Below are 20,467 nucleotides of genomic sequence, written 5' to 3'. Positions count from 1 at the left end.
GAGCACCCGGAATGAACTGTCACACACTGCTGGCGGGCATATGGAACCATGCAGTCACTTTAGCAAGCAGATTGGCATGGCGTAGTGGGTAAAGCCACCACCTGCTATACAGACATCCTAGTTGAGTGCCGGTTCCTTTCCTGGCTGCTCCACTTCCCATCCAGGTTCCTGATAGCCACCTGCCACCCACATGTGAGACCTAGAATAAGCTCCTGGCTCCTGGCTCTGGCCTGGCCCGGCCCAGGATGTTGCGGCCATCTGAGGAATGAACCAGTGGATGGAAGATCTCTCTCTCTACCCTACTCTGTAACTCTTTCGAATTCATAAAATCTTTAAAAACATAGACTGGCCATTCTTTAACAAAGTTAAATATACACTCACAGGACTCAGTAATCAGACTTCTTGGTATTTATCCAAGAGAAATGAAAACATGTCCAAACAAAGATTTCTTACCTGCTAATTTCATTCCAAAACTGGAATGAACAGGAGCACGGGTTAAGATGCTGCCTGGGATCCCTGCATTCCCCATCACAGTGCCTGGTCCACTTCTGACCCAGCTTCTTGCTTATGCACACTCTTGGAGGCAGCAGCGTATGGCTTAGGTACCGGGGACCTGCCACTCACGTAGGAGATCTATACTGAACGCTAAGCTCTGGCTTCACCTTGGCCCGGACCTGGATGTTGAGAGCTTTTTGGGAATTAAACAATGAATAGAAGGTCTCTCTCTCTCTCTCTCTCTCTCTCTCTCTCTTTGTGTGTGTGTGTGTGTGTATCTGCCTTCCAAATAAATGAAAACATAAATAATATGAAATAAACTGAAGGTCTTATAACTGGTAAATGGACCACATTGGGTTTTATTCAGTAACGAAAAAGAATGAACTACAGATCCATTTGGCATGAAGAGGCCTGCATTTCAAAAGCATTATGCTAAGTGAAAGAAGAGAGACACAAGAGACCACATACTTCAGAGAGGGGAATATGGAGCAGCAGGCCAAGCCGCCCCTGGGGACAGCAGCAGCCCTCATCAGAGTGCCAGTTCAAGTCCTGACGACTCTGCTTCTAACCCGGCTTCCTACGAATGCATCTGGGAGGCTACAGATGATGGTCCAAAGTACCTGGGTTCCCACCACCCACCTGGCTCTGGCCTTGGCCTGACCCAGCCCCAGCTGTTGTGGGCATCTGAGGAGTTAGCCAGTGGACAGGAGATTCTCATTCTCTATAAATAAATAAATAAATAAATAAATAAATAAATAAATACTTTTTTTTAAAAACCTCGTATGAGTCCATCTATAGGACATCCTTGACAAGGAAAACTATAGCACCAGAAAGCAAATCAGTTGTGGGGGAAGAGCCAATTAATTATTACAAAAGGGTTGAGGGAATTTTGGGGATGATGGAAATTTTCCACATCTTTATGGTGGTGGTAGTTCTGTGATGATACACATTTATCCAAACCTATCAAACTGAATATTTAAAAAGGATCAATTTTGTTTTATGTATTCTACCTCAATAAAACTTTTTTTTGAAAAAAGCTAATTTATCTCAGGCATCCCTAAGAGACACTGACTTGTAGCTACACAATTTGCCTCTGCATATTACCCTAACACACCCACAGTCCCAGCACGAGGCAGAAGGCAGAGATCTAACCACAGTCACCACAAGGATTAAACCCAAGGCTGAGGGGTCGCTGGTGGGACATGGACTTCCTACGGATGCTCTTCCACTCCTTTTTCTAGTCTTACCTCGAGTATTTGTTCAGCATTTCCTGGCAGCCCCTCTGAGAACTGAGTGCTTCTACTCCTTGCCCGCCCTGGACCCTGCTTTCCCGGGTCCTGGGCACGCCCTCGCCCTGCTCCCTTCATCTTCCCGCTGCCTCTGAGCTCACCGAGAGGAGGGGCCCTTTCTCTCCTGCCCCAGTACCCATGCACACTGCCTGCAAACACACCCCTGGGATGAGCCAGTGCGCTGCCGGGAGGGACGTCAGCATCCCAGGAAACAAAGGCTCTTCTTGCTAGCAGTGTGACGGAAGGTGCAGGAATGTTTATTCGTATAATCATTTGTCCATTGCCTAGTCCATGCAGGCTGCTGTATAATACCAGGGACTGCAGCTCACTCATGACAAACATTTGTTTGTTTCTCTTGGTTCTGGAGGACGGGGCCCAAGGTCAAGGTGTAGGCAGATGCCCCATCCGGTGAGGGTTGCTTTGTGGCCCACTGATGATACCTTGCTGTATCCTCACAAGGTGGGGAGGGGGGAGGGGCAAGGAAGCTTTAACATATATATTGAAAGGCAGAGTCACAGAGCAAGGAGATAGACAGAGATCATTCCATTCACTGGTTCATTCCCCAGATGGCCACAAAGGCCAGCCCTGGCCCAGGCCGAAGCCAGGAGCTTCACCTGAGTCTCCCACGTGGGTGGCAGGGGGCCTAGGCACTTGCATCATCTTCTGCTGTGTTCCCCCAGGCCATCAGCTGGGAGCTGGATTGCAAGTGGAGCAGCCAGGACAAGAACCAGCACCCACACAGGATGCCGGCGTCACAGACAGAGGCTTTACACGCCATGTCCCAATGCCAGCTCCTTCTCGGCCTTCTTTCTGAGGGTCCTATCCCATTCATGAGGACTGTGCCCTCAAAACCTAATCACCCCCAAAAGCCCCCAGCTCCTGAAACCATCGCCTTGGTGTAGGGATTTGAATGTGGACAGCAGGCTCAGTAAAGTCATCCGCGGGTGAGGCTGGGGGCGGGGGGGGGGGGGGCGGGCAGAAGGGAGAAGGCTAAGCTGATCAGTTTTCTAAGAACCAAACTGAAGCCGCTAGTGGTACATTAGACGGAAAGCAACACGCCCCGGGGACAGTCTTGCAGAGCGGCAGCTCTTTAGCTCTGGACCCCTGGAGGAAAGCAGGTCCCGGGGGAGAGCAGGGCTGGACTGGCGGGAAAGCCCAAGAGACTTGGGTGGGGCCGACTCTTCAGGCTTCCTTGATGATAGGGAGGCGTGGCCTTCGGGAAGTACTGAGGTCGCGAGGGTGGAGCCTCACCTACAGCGTTAGCCACGTTCCTGGTAAGAGAGGCCCCGGAGCTGCCTTGCGCCTTCCCTGCATGGGCACACAGGGAGACGGTGCCATGTGTGAAGCGGAAGTGCCCCTCGCCAGACACGGAATCCACGTGCTCCCGGCCTCCCCGCCTCCGCCACTGTGAGAATCAAGCAGCTGCTGCGCTCATGCGGCTTAGCGCACTACATTCTGTTGCAGCAGCCAGATCGGGCTAAGACCCCAACGTCAGGACAGCCTGGGGGCCGCCTCCTGAGCCTGCTCCTGACGCGTCCCCGCCTTCCACACTGCGCTGCCACAAGACGAGCCTGGGGTCAGCCCAGGCAGTGGACTGTCCTTTCCAAGAGCTTGTAACACTTGCACTCTAATTTGCATTTTCATTTCCAAGTCCACTGGTCCCGGTGTGTAAAACGCAGCACCCTAACTCGATGATGCAAAATGCTTCCCCAGGGTGCAAAGTGCACCACATTCCCAACTGGTCTCTGCCAAGACCAGCCCCGTCCTGCCTTGGAGCACAAACCACAGAGACACATGGCCCGGGGCCCCAGGATGGAGTACACCAGGCAAGGACAAGTGCGCCTCGCATGTCAACAAGCTGTGAAGAAACCACACAGCAGTAAGGGTTTGGGGAGGAAGCGGGGTGACTGCCCCAGCATCACAGAGAACGGGTGCCGAGCTGTGTCCCGAGACCAGGGCTCCCAGCCACCCCCCAGCTTGTCCTCAGCAGCCTGGCACTGCCCACCCTGTCTAATTCACTCAGCCCACACTGCAGTGTGGGGAAAGCCATAGGGTTAATTTGGGGATTCAAGTGCCATCTGGGGAGAGCTGGCAAAATCTGACCTGGGTGAGGCGTCTTGTGCTGACGGGAGATATTAAACACTGCAAGCCAGCCCTGGAGACCTTGGTCAGCCACGCCTGGGCCTCACTGGCCTCCTCTCCTGGAAAACATGGGGCCTCTACACTGCATAAGACATGATCTGGGGAATGGAAAATGACGGTCCCCATGACCTGGAGTATAGTGACTTTCCACCTCCCCTCAGAAAGCCAAATCCAACCAAACCAACTGGATGAAGCTGACCTCTTGCTGCTCTCAGTCTGCTCCAACCACCCTGGCCTCCTCCAAGTTCCTCTAACATGCCTTATGCCAAGTTCCTACCCCAGGGCCTTTGCACGTACTGTTCCCTCACATCCACACGGCTCATTCCCTCGTCTCCACCACCTCTGTTTGGAACCCACCTTCTCAGTAAGGTGGTCTCTGGCTGTGATCCCTCCCAATCGTCTGATCTTGTAAACCAGCACACATCACTTTTTTTTTTTTTTTTTTTGACAGGCAGAGTGGACAGTGAGAGAGAGAGAGACACAGAGAGAAAGGTCTTCCTTTGCCGTTGGTTCACCCCCCAATGGCCGCCGCAGCCGGCGCACCGCGCTGATCCGAAGCCAGGAGCCAGGTGCTTCTCCTGGTCTTCCATGTGGCGGCAGGACCCAAGGACCTGGGCCATCCTCCACTGCACTCCCGGGCCACATCACTTTCAAACACACATGCTAACACTGAAAATTAATAAACTTGAAAACTCAGTTGTTCCTCATTTGAGCAGCCATGTTCAAGTGCTCAGCACGGCTCTGGGCCATCATCTTAGAGACTGCAGGCACAGGACAGTTCCACGGTCACAGGAAGCTTTACTGACAATGCTCATCTGAAAACAAGTTTATGTTTCCCTTGCACTTGAGATAAAAGCATTAAGTGGCTAGAAAGTGGAACAGACACGTGCAGGACAGGAGCAGCTAGAGGTCATGACCTGGCAAATGGACAAAAAGTAACAGATAGGAGACAGGACCCTGAATGGCCAGGGCTGAAGTCCATCATGTGGACAAATGTCCTGCCTCCAAAATATGCCCAGGGTTTTCAAACATTACCATATACTTTTCCACTGATTGATTAACATAATTATCCTTAATTAATGATTAATTAACATAAATATTCTTGACATTCAATGTGAAAAATTCTATCAATGGTATAACTGTCCCCAAAACAAAACATAGAACATGCCCATTATCACGGAAAATCCCCGGATGTCCCCCTCTCAGTCCCTTGCAGCCACTTTGAGACTCGTGTCTCTGTAATTTCCCCTATACTTGAATTTCACACAGAATGGAATCACGCGGTGTGTGTTCTCTGGGCTGGGTCCCTTTGTCAGCGCCACGTGTTTGAGATCCGGCCACATTGGGGCAGATCTCCGTAGTTGGTCATGTCTGGAAATGGAGCCCCTAAACACTGCTTGGAATGCAGGTGCCAGACACAAGGAGGCACAGTCTCCCAGCCTCCTTCCCTTAGCATAAAGCGCCCTTGGCATAAAGCGTCTTTCGGCAGTACGAAAATTAATTCTTTGGATGGAAGCAGTGGTACAGCCAGCCCTATAAGAATTTGATCACTGGAGTCCTAAGGTCATTTGCTTCTCTAATAGTAACACCTTGATGACCGGTGTTGTCCTCAAGGGGTTTCATTTAGGGACCTCCAGGTCCAGGCAGGGGAACTCTAGGCCTAGGGCCGATAGTAGCTACCACCTGCATGTATCCCCCAGACTGACGGAAGAGCACAGCACCACTGACCAATGAAAGGAAGGCCACAGGCACCACCAGCCAACCAGGAACTCATACAAATGATACCTACACTTCCTTCCACCACCTGACACCTGGCTGGTTCCCTGTGAGCCGGGTGGCAGACCCAGGTGTGGGAGTTGTGCAAAAGCACAGCATTCCCTGTGAAAGGGTTCCAGTCAGCCCATCTAAATGGCCCCCTGCAGCACCCAGGCATTCACAATTAGATGCCCAGTGGAGCCCAGCAGTTGCTGATGCAAGAGACAGGTGAACAAAGACAAGGAGCTGATGGGGTTGAACAGCCTCCCCTCACTCAGGAGACCATCTGCCTCTTTTAGGTCAGATGCTGGGGTGACGCAGGCTGTGGCCATGGAGCCACTGGACCCGCCTCTTCCATCAGCTTCTAGGAGCGCAGATCCAATCCCTGAGCTTGATCATGGCCATCAAGATATCTCACGGCTAACTCTGTACCTGCTCCAACTTGCTGGGCTAATAACAGACCCCAGATTCTCCACCATCAGTTGCATCCAATATCCCGCATGTCAGAATAGAAGTAGTGATGTGCATTAGCACCGTAATCCAATTCCATCTCCTGACTCTCACGGGCATATATAACAGCTAGCCCTTATTTCGAGTGGGTCACCAGCCTGCCGCCCCTGCTAACATCGTTACATTGACTTTCTCTGACCTCCCTGACACCACCACCACGTCCCCTACAGCCTCCTCTCAAATTGCATTCGCTCACGGTGAAACCCTGTGTAGAAATGAGATTTTTTTCATCAGTGCCAGCTGTCACCTCCTACTTTAAGCGTATTCCTTTTCAGACACTGGCAGCTGCAATGTCAGGGCACAGTGAACTGTGGCCACGGACGCCACACAGAGGCCGTGTCTGGACCGCACAGGGCCCCTTCCCCGCAGACCAGCCCTGTCCTTTTTCCTAAACTGTGTGACAGCGAGGGGGGAATACGGAGGCTTGCTTATGCCTGCAAAAAGGCGTCCTTTGCCTTCTAATGAGGACAAATTCCAAGCCATCGTGACACGGCGTGTGTCAGAGGATCACCTAGGGAAATGCCAGCGCTGGCTGAATAATACATGAATATCGATTTATGGCCCCAGGTGAAATGGAAACAGCCGCCCTCGTCCTCCCACCTTTTCATCAGCTCCCCTTCGGCTGCCAGGGGTGGAGGAAATTGTGCCAAGCACGAGCCCTCCACTTCCCCTGCCTATTAAGCGATACTGATAAATGGCCACAGATTTCCATTCGGGCGCTTAACAACTTCTACAGTTAGCATGGGGCCATCTGGATGACGGGAGCACCTGTGTGATCTTTAGACAAACAGGTGAGTAGCCAGCGGCCGGCAGCACACATCCCCACCCAGCACACGGGAGAAAAGCAGTCACAGCTATATGAATGTGCAGGGGGAGCCTGGGACAAGCTCTGTCAGTGTCCACCCTCCCTCCCTCTCTCAGAGATATGAAAATGGCCCCGGCCAGGTCCCAGGCTGCCTCTATGGATTCCCTCAGAGATAAGCTCCCTTTGCTCATCCCCCTTTCCTAAGTGCGGTGCTAGCCTACTGCCTGGTACAGGCAATGGCCTCGTGCATGCATGAGTTCATTCGTTCAACAAACATTCATGAGTTCCTGTCACTTGCCAGGGCCTTTGAGTTTCCACAAAGAAATGAGCAGCAAAAATTACACTGCAGGATGCAAAGACCCTTAGAGCAACCGCCGTGAGCCATCACAGAGCACAGGAGAGACAGACGTCTCAGCTGGGGCTGGGTGGTGTTTGGGGAATTCCAGATGGAGAGGGGAGAAGTCAAGTAGACGGCTAGCACCCTGGACCTGGGGCAATGCTCTCCCACCTACAGCAAGAGGGAGGAAAAGCAAGGGCCAGGGTTCTTTTTTTATTTTTTGACAGGCAGAGTGGACAGTGAGAGAGAGAGATAGAGAGAAAGGTCTTCCTTTGCCATTGGTTCACCCTCCTATGGCCACGGCGGCCGACGCGCTTTGGCCGGCACACCGCGCTGATCTGAAGGCAGGAGCCAGGTGCTTCTCCTGGTCTCCCATGGGGTGCAGGGCCCAAGCACTTGGGCCATCCTCCACTGCACTCCCTGGCCACAGCAGAGAGCTGGCCTGGAAGAGGGGCAACCGGGACAGAATCCGGCGCCCCAACCAAGACTAGAACCCAGTGTGCTGGCGCCGCAAGGCGGAGGATTAGCCTAGTGAGCCGCGGCACCGGCCAAGGGCCAGGGTTCTTCACAGCCCCCTGTGCACAAACCTGCCCTCTGCACAACAGCCGACCACGCAGAGGAAGGAAGTCATTCTGGGGACCCTCCCGGCACAGCTGAGGGCAAGTTCCCGTGGGAAAAGATCCTGGATTCAGTCTTCCTTGGTCTCAGACTTTCTCAACTCTGCTAGGGGACTGGGAGGATCAGAAAGCCCACTGTAACAGGAATATTGAAGGGTTAAGAATAGTTGCCCAGTTTCCCAAAACTCCTCCCTGGAAAGTAGCAAATGCTTCCCTAACTACATTGGTGCCTTCATTGCAGGGTCTGACCGCCTCTCAGCATTTTGGCCAAGATCAAGTGCATTGCAGGGTCTCAATGTCTAGCCACGGGTACAACACTGCCAAGGAGTGGCACTGCCCAGCGACTGGAGGACAGAGCACAAGCAGGGAGAGGAAGCACCTCCAGCTGCTAGGAGCACTCCCTGCCCACGGATACACTGTGTGCACCCAATCAACACAGAGCTTGGGGAACAGAACACTCAGCGCGATTCTCTGCAGTAGCAGACAACAAACTGAGAGAGACAGAGAGAGAGAGAGAGAGAGAGAAAGGTAATGAGGATTGTGTTGTTCGTCTTATACTTAGAGAAGTGAATGAAAGCAATAGTTACCTGAAGCTGTTAAGCAAACACTTCTTGAAAAATAAATTCTTCTTCAAAAGACAAGAAACTGCTCTCCAAGTCTCGCAGAGAGAAAGAAGTGCTAAGTTGGTTTGTTCTCACATTCCAGGTAGAAAAACAAGTCCTAAGAGATGAGATGAGCTTCCCAAGGTTAAGTACAAAAGTATTTGAATAGCAAGTGCTCCACCTTGATACACCAACCCCATCTGCGATGAGCATCCTACCCAGATGCCTCCAGAGCAGGCTGCAGGCAGTCCTCCTGCCTACCTCCCTCTCTCCAGCCCTCCCTCTCCCATGTCCATCTTATCACCCCGACCCAGCAGCACCCCAAGAGAAGTCTCCATGGAACCAGGCAAGTCAGATGCCCCAAGGCCATCGGGAAGATGGTAGGCGGGCCAGGGATCACTCCCATTCAAGAGAACACGGGGAACTTCAGGTGTGGAGTCCAGTCGGAACCTTCTGGAAGACTGAGTGGGTCTCCATCAAGGAAACTGAGCCAGTTCCATGAGATTTTCATGAGGGCAGAATTCCTCACTGCAACATCTGAGGGACATCGTGGGCCAGCAAGGGCCTTCGACCAGGTGTGCAGAGACGGCTCTGCCTGTACCGGGTGTCTCTGACACTGATACAGCGTGGTCTGTAAGGGGGCCATTTTATTTCTTCACTTGAGACCTTGTCTCCCTGTATTAAATGCCTCCTTCAACAAGCCAAAAGAGCCTCCTTTTTTGAGGTTGGAGAACACAAACAGGCATAATATACAGGAAAACAGCAACATGGCATATTCTCATTAAAACCCACGGCTTCCAGAGCGAGGCCCAGAGAACCAACCGGAGCCTCCATGCGGTCATTTCCTAGGTAACATTGGCGCTAACAAGGAAGGCACACTGCACGCCAAAGACCAGAAGGATCAAGTTCCCTCGGCCCAGAGGCTTAAGGGGATTAGCGCCCTTCGTGGGTGCTTCTGGCAAGATCAGTTAGGCTGATCCACAAAAGCTCCTGTCAACGCCAGCCTCTGGGAACAGCTGTCATAATTAGCCTGCTACTTACACGTTCCCCTCTTAGCATGCCCACTCTCTTCTCCTACTGTCCACTTACTGTGTGGCTTCTAACAGTGCTGTCAACACCCCGGGCACTAAAGGCATGGGCCATCGTAGGGAAAATAAAAAGCTCACTCTATAGCAATTTAAAATATGTGTCCTGTATGTCTCTGAACGGGATTCCCTCCTGAGCAATGCAAGGTCATCTGTGGCCAGGCACAGCCCCTGGATGCACACTCTGGCCAACTTTGATGTGTGTTGTATACACGTGAAGCCATCACCAAAAGCAAGAGCATATCTCTATTATTCCCCGAAGTTCTCTCATGATTCTTTCACACACACACACACACACACACACACACATACGTTCGTTCTCTCTCTCTCTCTTTCATCCTCATCCTCATCCTCATCCTAAGGTAACTGCTATCTCCTCTCTGCCACTCTGGACCAGTGTGCAAGGAAATTTTAAAGCAATGGAGTCACACAGCTTAGACTTCTTTTGGCTTGCTTCTGGTTCCCACCTGAATCATTCTGATATTATTATGTTGTTGTGTGGCCCATAGTGCTTTAAAAAAAGATTAACTTATTTGAAAGAGTTACAGAGAGGCAGAGGCAGACAGAAAGTCTTCCACGTGCTGCTTCACTCCCCAAATGGCCGCAACGGCCATAGCAGAGAGCTGGATCAGAAGTGGAGCAGCCGGGACTCGAACAAGTGCCAATGTGATAGTTAGCACTGCAGGCGGCGACTTTACCCACTATGCCACGGTGATGGGCCCCCAATAGCGCCTTTGAATTGCTGTGTGGTATCCCACTGTATTAATACACTGTAATCTGTTTACCCATTCACCTGCTGAAATACTCTTAGACTGTTCCCAATTTTTAATATCAGAACTAAAACTGCAACAAACATTTATTGTGCAGCCCTGTATTTTCATTTCCCCTTGGGTAATTCCCTGAGGGTGTGGGGGGGTAAGGTCATACAGTAAACAGATGTTTAACTTTTAAAGGACCCTCTGAATTACTTATCTGACATTGCCATACCATTTTATTCTCTCCCCATCAGCGTATGAGAGTGGTAGCTGCTCCACACATTTTTGGTCTTTGTAGATTATTGTGATTTTTAAAATATTAGACTTTTTTTTTTAACTAAAGACAGAGAGAGAGAGAAAAAAATCTGCTGGTTCACCACTCAAATGCCCGTAACAGCCAGGGGTTGGACCAGGCCAAAACTAGGAACTGAATCTGGGTCTCCCACATGGGTGGCAGGAACTCAGTTATTTGAACCGTTAACCACTGCCTCCCAGGGTATATTTAGCAGGAGGGCAAAAGAGGGAGCAAAGCCAGGACTCCATCCCCGGCACCCAGATGCAGGATGCAGGTGCCCCAGGTACCCTCACAACCCATTCCAGGGCTTGCACAGAGCTTTCAATGTGCAATTCCCTGATGACTGACAACATTGACGATCTTTTCATGGGCTTGTTGGCAATTCGCTTATCTTCTCTGGCGAACTGTGTGTACAAATCTTTTGCCAATTCCCACTGGTTGTTTTCCTCTAAAGCTGTTTGGTACACATTCTAGATACGAGACACTTGTCTAACACCTGTGTCGCTGGGCTATCTTGTCAGTCTGTAATGGCGTACTGGAACAGCAAAGAGTTTTGATTTTGATGAAGTCCAGTGGTCAGTGCTCTGGTCTACAGCACACATTTTCATAATGAATCTAAGAAACCTTTTCCTAGCCCAAAGTCCTGACAATTTTCTCCTTTGTTTTCTTCTAAAAGTTTTGGTTTCAAATTTTACATAAAGGCTTATGATCTGTTTTGAGGTAATTTTTGCTTAAGGACTGACATCCATTTTTGTTCATTAGGCTATACAGTTGATCCACAACTATGTGCAAAGACTTTGATTTTCATCACTGGAATGCCCGGGCACCTTGTCAAAACCCACTGACCTATGTAAGCCTATTTCTGGAACTTTCCACTCTCCTTAAATTTACCCAGCCAATCTTTATCCATCTTTGTCGGTGCTCAGCTTTCTTCTGTTTAGAAGCTGTGGGTTCTTGACCCTAGGATGAATGAAAAAGTCAATCTTCTATGGTAATGAATTAATTCTAAGAAGGATGGGATGCTACTGACCATCTGGCACTGGCTTCTGCTCTTGTTTGTGTAGTGCTGGGGAGACAGAGGTGGGAGGACACTGAGGACCTTGAACACGTATGATGGTTTTTTAAAAAAATTAGTCATGGTGGCCAGCTCTGTGACACCAGCATCTCATATGGACACCAGTTCATATCCCAGCTGCTCCACTTCTAACCCTGCTAATGCACGCAAGAAAGCAGCAGAGGATGGCCCAAGTGCTTGGGCTGCTGCCACCCACATGGGAGACCCGGATGGAATTCCAGGCTCCTGGTTTTGGCCTGGCCTAGCACCTGGCTGTATCAGCCATTTGGACAGCAAAGCAATGGATCAAGGCCTCTTTTTTCTATGTATGTCTGTCTCTCTCCAACTCTTCCTTTCAAATAAATATATTTTTTTTTCTTGAAGACAGTAAAAGGGAGAACATCCAGCCCCTGGACGGTTCAATACAACTCCATCTTCAAGAACTGAAGGCGCTGCAGGTCGCCAACTTCCTTCCACACCTCTTGTCTCTTCCATCATCAGCCAGCACTCATTCAACACTCATGTGCTAAGCGTATCACCTGCATTATCTATCTCCATCTTGTAAACAAAGAAACTGAGGCAGGGAAAGGTTACACTGCCTGCTCCAGGTCCCCCAGTTAGGAGCCAGCAGAGCTGTGATCTGAACCCTGGTTTTAGCTCCTTATTAAAGCCTACCTCAGAGTGCCCACTGCACACAGAGGGAACCTTCGGAAACTCGCTCCATGCCACTGGCCTAACACTAACAGGTGGCCCGGGTGGGTGGCAATTCTGTGAGACCCCTCACCTTGCTTCAAAGCCTGACTACTGTTCCCACACTTGTTTTCCTACCTCAAGGGGATGCCAGGAAGAATCTACTGCCAGAGGTGTGCCGAACGGAGGCAGGGGTTTGATGTTGAGATAACAACAAGAATGCAAAAGAAAGGCTAAGTGTCTTTAGAGAGGGCACTTTCCAGATGGTCACGTTGGGGTGGCAGGGGCTCGAGTGTCTGTGCCTGGGGTGGGAGTGGTGGGCAGCGAGTGAGGGAAGACACCAGGAGGAGCAGGGATGTGCACAGAAGCCAGACTTCCGGGCAAGAGCTCAGGTCACCTGGAGGCATGGAGAGCCCTGAACAGGATCAGGGATGAGAGGACGGGAAAAACCCAACTTTGCACTAAGAATGGGCATGCGGGCAGGTGGCAGGCCGTGCTGGCCTTATTCCTCCTGCCTCGTAGCAGGCAAAGATTCATGGAAAACAACATCCTAAATGGCTCAAGAACATACAAGGTACTTTAAAAAGTTCATGGAAAATGGAAATAGAAAGTTTATTTGGGTACAAAAACTTTGAAATTCAGGGGTTGGTGTCGTGGCATAACAGGTTAAGCTGCTGCCTGCAATGCCGGCATCCCATATGGGTGCCAGTTCTTGTCCTGGCTGCTCCACTTCCAATCCAGCTCCCGGCTAATGGCCTGGGAAAGCAGCAGAGGATGGACCAAGTGTTTGGGACTACGTAGCCACCCAGGAGACCTAGAAACAACTCCTGGGCTCCTGGCTTCAGCCAGTCCAGCTCTGGCTGTTGCAGCCATTAGGAGAATAAATCAGTGGATGGAAGATATCCTTTTCTATTTCTCGCTCTCTAACTCCACCTTTCAAAGAATTTTCTTAAAAAATTGGAAATTCATGCATACAAGGGATCTTTAAAAAGTTCATGGAAAATGTGCATTGTGAAAACAAGTCACAAATTTCAAAAGGTTTTTGCACCAAAACAAACTTATGATGTAATTCCACTTTCCGTGAACCTTCTTGAAGTACCCTCAAAGAAGTAGCTCCTCCAACCCAAGCTAGAGGCCGAACGCGAAACACTCTGCAAACACACAAGCCTGCGAAGCCAAGAACCACACCACTTCCACTGCTGAGATCACCGGGGCACATTCCCGGGTGGGCACTTGCAAACCTGAAATTCCCTCTCCCAGGGGTTTATTTGCAGCTTTGCTCAGGAGAGTGGTGTCTCAGCGGAGGCTCCTGCAGGAACTGTGTGGAAACCCCAGGTCTGCAGAGCCAGGGCAGTGTTGGAGTGCAGCACACACTCAGCAATACGTGGTGAACACGTGCACCAAGCAAAGAAAATGGTACCCCACCTCCACCCACACCCACACCCCCCAGAAACCACCCTCCCAGTCTACAGGGCCAGGAATGGAAACAAAGCTGCTGACTGGACATCTGCAGGACAATCAGAAACCCACAGGGGCTCCGTGGTCTGGCTAGAGTGGAGCAACTTCCTTCTGGTGGCTGGGATACAATTTAACGCCAAACTTCAGAGGTGAGACAGACAAGGGGAGGCTTACAGGCAACCTTGCTATGCAACGATGACAAAGTAGAACCTTGCTAAGCAACTGCTGCTGACTGTTTTTCCTTTCCCCCTTTTGCCTCCTCTCCCTTAGCTTGTCTCTCCCTCCAGCCTTTCTCCCTTCTACTCAGAGACCCCAGTGTAAACGGCAAATAAAGATATGAGCAAGAACAGAGGTTGGCCACAACCAGAGGGCACCTGTGGCTCTGGCTGGTTCTTCAGCCCCACCCCAGACTGGAGACTGGAGAGCAAAGCCCTGTGGGTGTTTGCCGTGATGGCCTCTATCATAGCCTTCGTCACCACATACCCAGTGTACCAGCTGGTGGGCCCCTTCTCAAGTGGGAGCTCCCTGGGAGCAAAAGCCAAATCCCGTGAGAAGCAAAAGGCTTTGCAGAACAAGGAAAACCTCCAGCTGTGGGGCCGGCGCCATGGCTCACTTGGTTAATCCTCTGCCTGCGGCGCCAGCACCCCATATGGGCACTGGTTCTAGTCCCGGTTGCTCCTCTTCTGGTCCGACTCTCTGCTGTAGCCTGGGAGGGTAGTGAAGGATGGCCCAAGTGTTTGGGCACCTGTACCCGCATGGGAGACCAGGAGGAAGCACCTGGCTCCTGGCTTCAGATCAGTGCAGCTCCAGCTGTAGCGGCCACTTGGGGGGTAAACCAAAGGAAGGTTGGTTCTCTCTGTCTCTCTTTCTCACTGTCTATAACTCTACCTGTCAAATAAATTTAAAAAAAAAAAAAAAAGAAAAAGAAAACCTCCAACTGTTATTGCCATTTCACTCTGCATATCTAGTGCCCCAACAGAGGCTCCATAGGTTTGCAGACACCCAGACGGGAGCCAGTGTTACCAGTGCAGCTCGTGGCCAAACAGTATTTACTGCCAGGTGTGACTGGTTACCATGGTAATCATCACTGGAATCAGTATTATTGCCACATGTGGGGCCCAGACCCTGCCTGAGTGAGATCTCAAGGCAAACTAGTCATACTGGGTGACTGATGGCAGAAGCAGGGAATGAGCTGGTGACTAATCAGGACACAGAAAGCCCAAGGGCCATGCCGGGACTTGTGAGATCCGCAAATCAGAGGCCGTGTCACCCGCTTCCTGTGTAGAGCCTGTGGCTGTCCATGAAGCAGTTCCACCATACACACAGCATTTGCACAGTCACCCTGCTGCTTTGTCTCACGAGCTCTGTTGTGCAGTAACGGCTGTGACACCCATTTTGCAAATGTGGACACTGCTCTCAGAGCACGTGTGACTCGCTGAGGTCACTGCATGGAGGCCAGGCCTTCTGCAGGTGCGTTCAGTGCTGGAGACAGCAGCCACTGTTAGGTACAGCCACCAGAAGCCCAAGGGAAAGCAGCACCAGCCTCCTCCAGAGAAGCCGGGCAGGACCCGAGAGGCCAGGGGCACCCTACGGTCAAACATCAGAGCCCCCACAACCAGAGGAAGAGCAGGAAGCCCGAAGAAGGGGCTGCAGAGCCAAGACTCAAGCAACTTTGATAAGCACTTCAGAAACCTCGCAAGGCAGAGCTGTAAAACAGCAGCTCCCCACAGAGGTGCTATCTTCCAAGGCTGCATCACTGGTTGTCAGTGCATTACCCACGTGACCTGGATTCACAGTCTCTGACCTCAGCACTGTCTCCAAGCTACCAACAAAGGGACCAAGTGTCAGGATGGGTGTGTGCCTGGCCCACAGGCAGGCGGGTTAGAAGGGGCAGAGAGGAGAAGAATCACACCCAGGATGGGGGGTCCACGTCCCCCACCATGCTCCGCAGCCTCTATGTGAGTCCTTGCACCCTACGATCCTCCTCATTCAATATGTGTCCCATCGCATCTTCCAGTGCTTCATGGTCTGCCTGCTTGTGAGTTTTTCAGGAGACAAGGTAGTGGGGGCTCGGCCTGACAGCCCACGTGATAAGAGGAGTGGGTGGCAGGTGTAGCCAGAAAGGTCAGGGTCAGGAGTATGGGCAGAAGACAGGAGGTCCAGAGGCAGAACGCCAATGGACGGCAGGGCTGTGAGGCCCATAGTACTGTTATAGACAAGGAGACAGGAATCAGAAAAAAAGTCAGATGAAATTTGCCACCACACCTTCCCCCAGGGTTGCCTCTACAGCTCCTCCTGTGGCCTTCAATCCAAAATCACCACTGTGAAAAGCTGCTCTCCAAAACCAGCAACAGCCAAAAATACCCAACATGGTTCTGTTGACCATGTTCCCATGATGACCTGTAGCTAATTATCCTGCAATTGCAACAGGATTACCACGGTTGACACTCCTACTCCCATCATACACCTGACGCATGACACTTCCAAGACTTCCTAAAAAGTCTAGGAAACGGGCAGTTGCAAGATTTCTGGAAATCTCCACCCTTTCCTGGAAAACTCTACCCAAAGCAACACCCCATGTATCTCCAGATCACCCCCAACCATGCAGGGCACAGCTCACTGTAGACTTGCCTGTACTCTCTGGTGAGTATGTACTTTTGTGCTTTTTTTTTCTTGTCTTTTAATTAAACTTGTTTCTAACTGACATGATTAAAGTTGTGGTAGAGCCCTTCCCAAGGTCAGAAGAAGAAAAAGGGAGGCACCTGTCCTGGGAATGAAAGACAGTTGTTATCTGCCTGCCTGAGAAGCTTCAACCACAGTTACTGTCTGCTTCTATGTAACCATTCCAGGTTCTGCTTGCTAGTACAGAACAATGGATTTAACCGGCCAGACAGCATGACTCAGTATGTGTGTGGAAAAAACATCATCAATAGCTATGTACACATGGCCATTTTATCAATTTCTGTGGTCACCATGTAACACTATAACATCCAATCAAATGTATGCATGTAGCCATATAAGGGAGACAAAGAGGCTAAAACCTCTTATATACAGGAAATACTCCCGTTTGTTTGGGACTCAGGGTTTTGGATAAGAAGTTCCATCTGGGTTTTATGCTTGTGTTAAATAAAGAAGACTACTTCCTGTTAAAGACCTTGGTGTCTTGTCTCTGTATACAAATCCTACTATACTTCGACTTTGTTGATGCATGTTATTTCTCTGCTAACCTTTATCTAGGTCTCATCCTCAAATTCCTCTGTGCACCACAAATAAGAACCCAGATCCACCCATCCCCCAACTGTGACAGGAGTCAGGTCAGCCCTGGAGAGGGGGCAAGGGTTCTAATCCAGGTGCTCTCACCAGCCAACTGATGCCCTCAGCAAGATCTCTTCACTCACAGAGCCCTGGTGTCATAAGCAAAAGAAGCAATGCCACCTGCTCTTTCTATTTCTACTTCTATTTCACATTAAACACAGGTGTCCACTCTTTCCTGGAAACCTGTGGGACCTGACAACCCCGGGCCCATATTCCAGCAGGATAAGCCGGAGGGAGGCCAGACCCTTCACCCAGGCACACATTCCCAGGTTGCCACAAACCTGCTGGCATCTCCTACTTTTGTCTTAGGGCTGGCTTCTACAGTCAAGAGAGTTTGTGATTAAATGAAGGACTATGGATAAATGCTCACTTTGAATAACTACAAGCCAGGGGTTGGAGGCCTGGCTATGGCCTGCTGACTGCTAGAAACATCTAGCAAGCGAATTTGATGACCTGGAATTGAAAAACCATTGACTATGACCTGGCAGCATTTGCCTGGCCCTGTGGGCCACCAGCTGACTAGAAGACCTCCTGCCTTCACCTGATGGATGAGCTTCAAAGTTCCCAGGTTCATCTGTCGTAACTCTGAGGGCTTAAAAAACAAAGGCACCTGCCATCTTTGCTCCAGAGTAGTGATGGGATGATCATGAATGGGTGCGATCTTCAAATCCCACAGACAGGCAGGCCCAGCCTCAGGCACCCCGGGAACTATCTTAGAACACCACCCAGAGCAGGGCATGAAATGCCAATGAGGGCTCCATTGAAAAGTTCATAGAAATGGATAGGAGGGAAAAACTGCACGGATTGCAATTTTTTTGGTACCAAAATAAACATCTTTTAATTCCATCTTTCCATGAACTTTCCTATACCTTGAAGTGCAATTTAAGTCTGTGAGTTGCTTTTCTTAAGAGCACGTATAGCTTGGGAAGATAAAAGACTTCCCAGCTCACGGTGGTGCAGCTCTCAAGAGGAAAAGCAAGGCAGGCCTCAGCGAGGCCCCGTGAGCACAGCCATCCATCCCATGTTGTGTCAGCCCTGCAGGAAATTAATTTTTAATGCCCAAATAAATGAATGTGTCCACTGGTGTAATGCTGAAAATTCCTAGCAACAAGCATTTCTTAGAGCTGAGGAAGGTTTCCAAGCCCTGAAAAGTGCAAAGATGTTACCTGGGGGACATCTAACACATTATGAAGAGAGTCACATTTAATGCCTTCGGGCATTACTTAAGATCGGATTGACAAGAGGGAATGTGGACTGGCAAGTTCCATGCAGCAAAAGGATGGAAGCGTCCAAGCAGGAAGACCGGGGTGTCAGGGGACAATGAAGAGACAGGAGTGCAACAAACAGGAACCCGGGCTGAAGACAGCTCCCCCTCTACCAGAGACCCCAGGCCAACAGGAGGGCCATCCCAACCTTCACACCCCTCCTTCCTCCCTGCAACTGACACCGCCTGTGGTCCCAGACGGCTGTGCAGATCTTGATGGATTATTAAAAGGACTGCTTTAACCATGGTTGAAAGACAGTGGAGAAAAACTTAAAGTGGCTACTTTAACACTTCTATAAAACACAGACATTTCCACCTCATTTCATACTCCCCCCAACACACGCACATACAAACACACACACACACACACACACACACACACACACACATGCTCGCAATACCTCCTACCAAAAGCATTAACATGAATTTGCACCAAAGTAAAACGAAAGGTCTAGTTATTTTGGCCTGCTATAGGAGGGTGCAAAGAGCCAAACTAGGTGCCAAGAGAAGAGCCCACACCCTGCATCTAAGTCACTGCCACTAAGACACACAGAATCACTGCGAAGGCACCGCCTTCATCTCCTAGTTCCCAACTGGCTGCCTGCTGTGAAGGCTGCACGATGGGAGACTATAAAATATCTCTTTCCTCAGCATTCCTGAGGGGAGGGAGAGAAACCATCAGAGTGCAGGCAATGACTGTCACCCAGAGGACAAAGCCATCAAAGGCGTATTTCCAAATGAAATTGTGTCCTGCAGTTTCTACAACCAAAACGTCAGCTGTGCCAGAAAAACTAATGTGAGTAGATTTATATATTAAATTAAGGTGAAAAGGAAAAACCAAAAAAGAATTTATGACGATAATCATTGGGTGCAGAAAAACAGATGCACACAGCTCACACTGGGTTACTCTACTATACAGAAACAATCCCGTTTCTCCATACAAAAAAGCTTTCTGCTTTATGACCAGTGAAAAGGCGTAAGAGGGGGCACACAGAACTCAGTACCAGCTCCACTATGTGAAGTGTCTTCATCTGCCTCTGTTCTGTCGAGTCATCTGTATTGCTACAGGTTCTGAATCCCCCAAATCTCTCTCGCTCAACCTGCTCACTCCCCCCAGTAAGCCAGGACAGGAGGTCAGGACTGCTGATGGTACTGCTAGGAAAGATCGTGAAGGAGGAAGAAGCACCTTACCACTTCCGGGAGCAGCTTCGTTGAAAGGTCATGGATGGCTTTGACCACTATACATATGGATGACAGAAGGAATATCACCCCTAAGATGACACAGGCTCTGCAGAAAAAAAAAATACAAAAAACATTGAGATTCTTTACTGGGAGAATTCCACGTGGCTGGGAAGTTGACACAACAAAGATGACCAGGACAGAAGCTGGGAGTCCAATGCAACTGTTATTTGCCATACCCCCATGGTGACTCCCCACAATCCCAGTCACCTCAGGAGAATACAGCTCAGGGTTTTAGCAACAATGTCAAAATCTATGGCAAAGAGGCTCGCCACGCTACACAGTCTCAGGGCATCCCGCAAATGCTGGCAGGCAAGGGTCCCCAGTGCCATGATATCCACTCCTGACCTGGGAAGCCACGTGCTTCCTTACATCCCAGGCTAAATGGCAAAGAGCAAAGACACCTTGAGCTCTATTGCTGACTGGTCAAGGAGCTAACCCCTACCCAGCCTTTGTTTCCTTACCTTCCAAATCAGAATGATATTTCCTGCCTCAGAAGATGGGACTTGATGCACAAAACAGAAAACTATAACCCATTCATGTGGGCTTACTCAAAGGCAAAGTGTGCTTTGAATGTTTCCAAGTACGACATGATAGGATACTTTGGATTTTCTTTGTTCATTACTTCTAACTTTTAATTTATTTTATTTACTTGAAAGGCAGAGCAGCAGAGAAAAATCCTCCATCTGCTGGTCTACTCCAGAAACATCTGCAACAGCAAAGACTGGACCAGGACAAAGCCAGGAGCCTCAAACTCCAT

The 20,467-nt window shown here is 50.1% G+C and overlaps 1 protein-coding gene across 5 annotated transcripts in view; it reads right to left on the bottom strand.

Moving 5' to 3' along the window:
* Positions 1-20,467, bottom strand: part of TMEM163 (transmembrane protein 163) — a 262,138-nt gene that overhangs the window by 17,851 nt on the left and 223,820 nt on the right. For all 5 annotated transcript variants that reach the window (XM_089329305.1, XM_017342800.4, XM_089329308.1 and 2 more), the window contains one exon: positions 19,660-19,756. In XM_089329305.1, the coding sequence (XP_089185431.1) occupies positions 19,660-19,756 (97 nt within the window). The remainder of the gene's footprint in view (positions 1-19,659; positions 19,757-20,467) is intronic.

Source organism: Oryctolagus cuniculus, chromosome 3 (assembly GCF_051225735.1).
Source record: "Oryctolagus cuniculus isolate XC-2025 breed Fujian yellow rabbit chromosome 3, ASM5122573v1, whole genome shotgun sequence".
Taxonomy (NCBI): Eukaryota; Metazoa; Chordata; class Mammalia; order Lagomorpha; family Leporidae; genus Oryctolagus; species Oryctolagus cuniculus.
Note: the sequence above shows the minus strand (reverse complement) of the source record. Positions and strands in the feature narration are given on the sequence as shown.